General features: G+C 58.5%; 1 protein-coding gene across 1 annotated transcript in view; it reads right to left on the bottom strand.

Annotated features, from left to right (window-relative positions):
• Positions 1-3: 3 nt before the first annotated feature.
• The window catches only part of LOC104395873 (alpha-actinin-4-like), a gene marked incomplete at both ends in the record, with an annotated part of 33,059 nt that continues 32,149 nt past the window's right edge, over positions 4-913 (bottom strand). Inside the window, 1 exon segment of the mRNA XM_010005623.1 lies at positions 4-42. Coding sequence (XP_010003925.1) covers positions 4-42 — 39 coding nt within the window.

Below are 913 nucleotides of genomic sequence, written 5' to 3'. Positions count from 1 at the left end.
AGGAGGCAGCTCCCGCCGCAGCTCCTCGGCCGTGATGAAGTTCTGGGGAAAGGACCATGGGAGGGGTTGGAAGGACCCCCGGGGTGGCCCGGGCTGAGCTCGTGCTGGGAAGGGCATGTCCCACCAGCACCAGCTGCTCCAAGGCCCTGAGGCACTTCCAGGGATGGGGAACCAGCTCCAGGAGCATCTAGTGGATCATCGGGACAGTCCCTTCCAACCCCAACCAGCCCATCATCCCACAACAGGAGATGTCCTGACTCATGGCAGGGGGGTGGGGCTGGATGATCTTTACATCATGGACTGGTTTGGGTCAGAGGCACCTCCAGGATGATCCAGGACAACCTCGAGCTCCGAAGGACCTGACCCACCAGCCCCACTAAACCTGCCCCTCAACGCTTCCATAGATGGGGAAACCACCTCTGTGATCATCTAGCTGATCATCCAGATGGTCTGCAAGGTCCTTGGAAGGAAGTCCCCATCCCAAACCAGCCCATCATTCCACAACAGATGTCCTGACTCATGGCAGCAGGTGGGACTGGATGATCTTTAGATCATGGACTGGTTTGTGTGGAGGGACCTCCAAGATCATCCACCCCAACCTCCCTTCCCACTGGACTAAGGGGCTCCAAGTCCATCCAACCTGGCCTGGGACACTCCAGGGATGGGGAAACCACCTCTAAGATCATCTAATGGATCATCTATGTGGTCTTCAAGGTCCCTTGAAGGAGGGACTGGAAGGTGCTCTAAGGTCTCCCTGGAGCCTCCTCCTCTCCAGGCTGGACACCCCAACTCTCCCAGCCTGGCTCCAGAGCTGCTCCAGCCCTGGGATCATCTCCATGTTCTCCTCTGGACTCGCTCCAACATCTCCATGTCCTTCTGCAGTTGGGGCCTCCAGAGCTCGTCCCGCTTCTCC

Source organism: Chaetura pelagica, unplaced genomic scaffold (genome assembly GCF_000747805.2).
Source record: "Chaetura pelagica isolate M959 unplaced genomic scaffold, ChaPel_1.0 scaffold1481, whole genome shotgun sequence".
In the NCBI taxonomy this organism is placed as follows: Eukaryota; Metazoa; Chordata; class Aves; order Apodiformes; family Apodidae; genus Chaetura; species Chaetura pelagica.
Note: the sequence above shows the minus strand (reverse complement) of the source record. Positions and strands in the feature narration are given on the sequence as shown.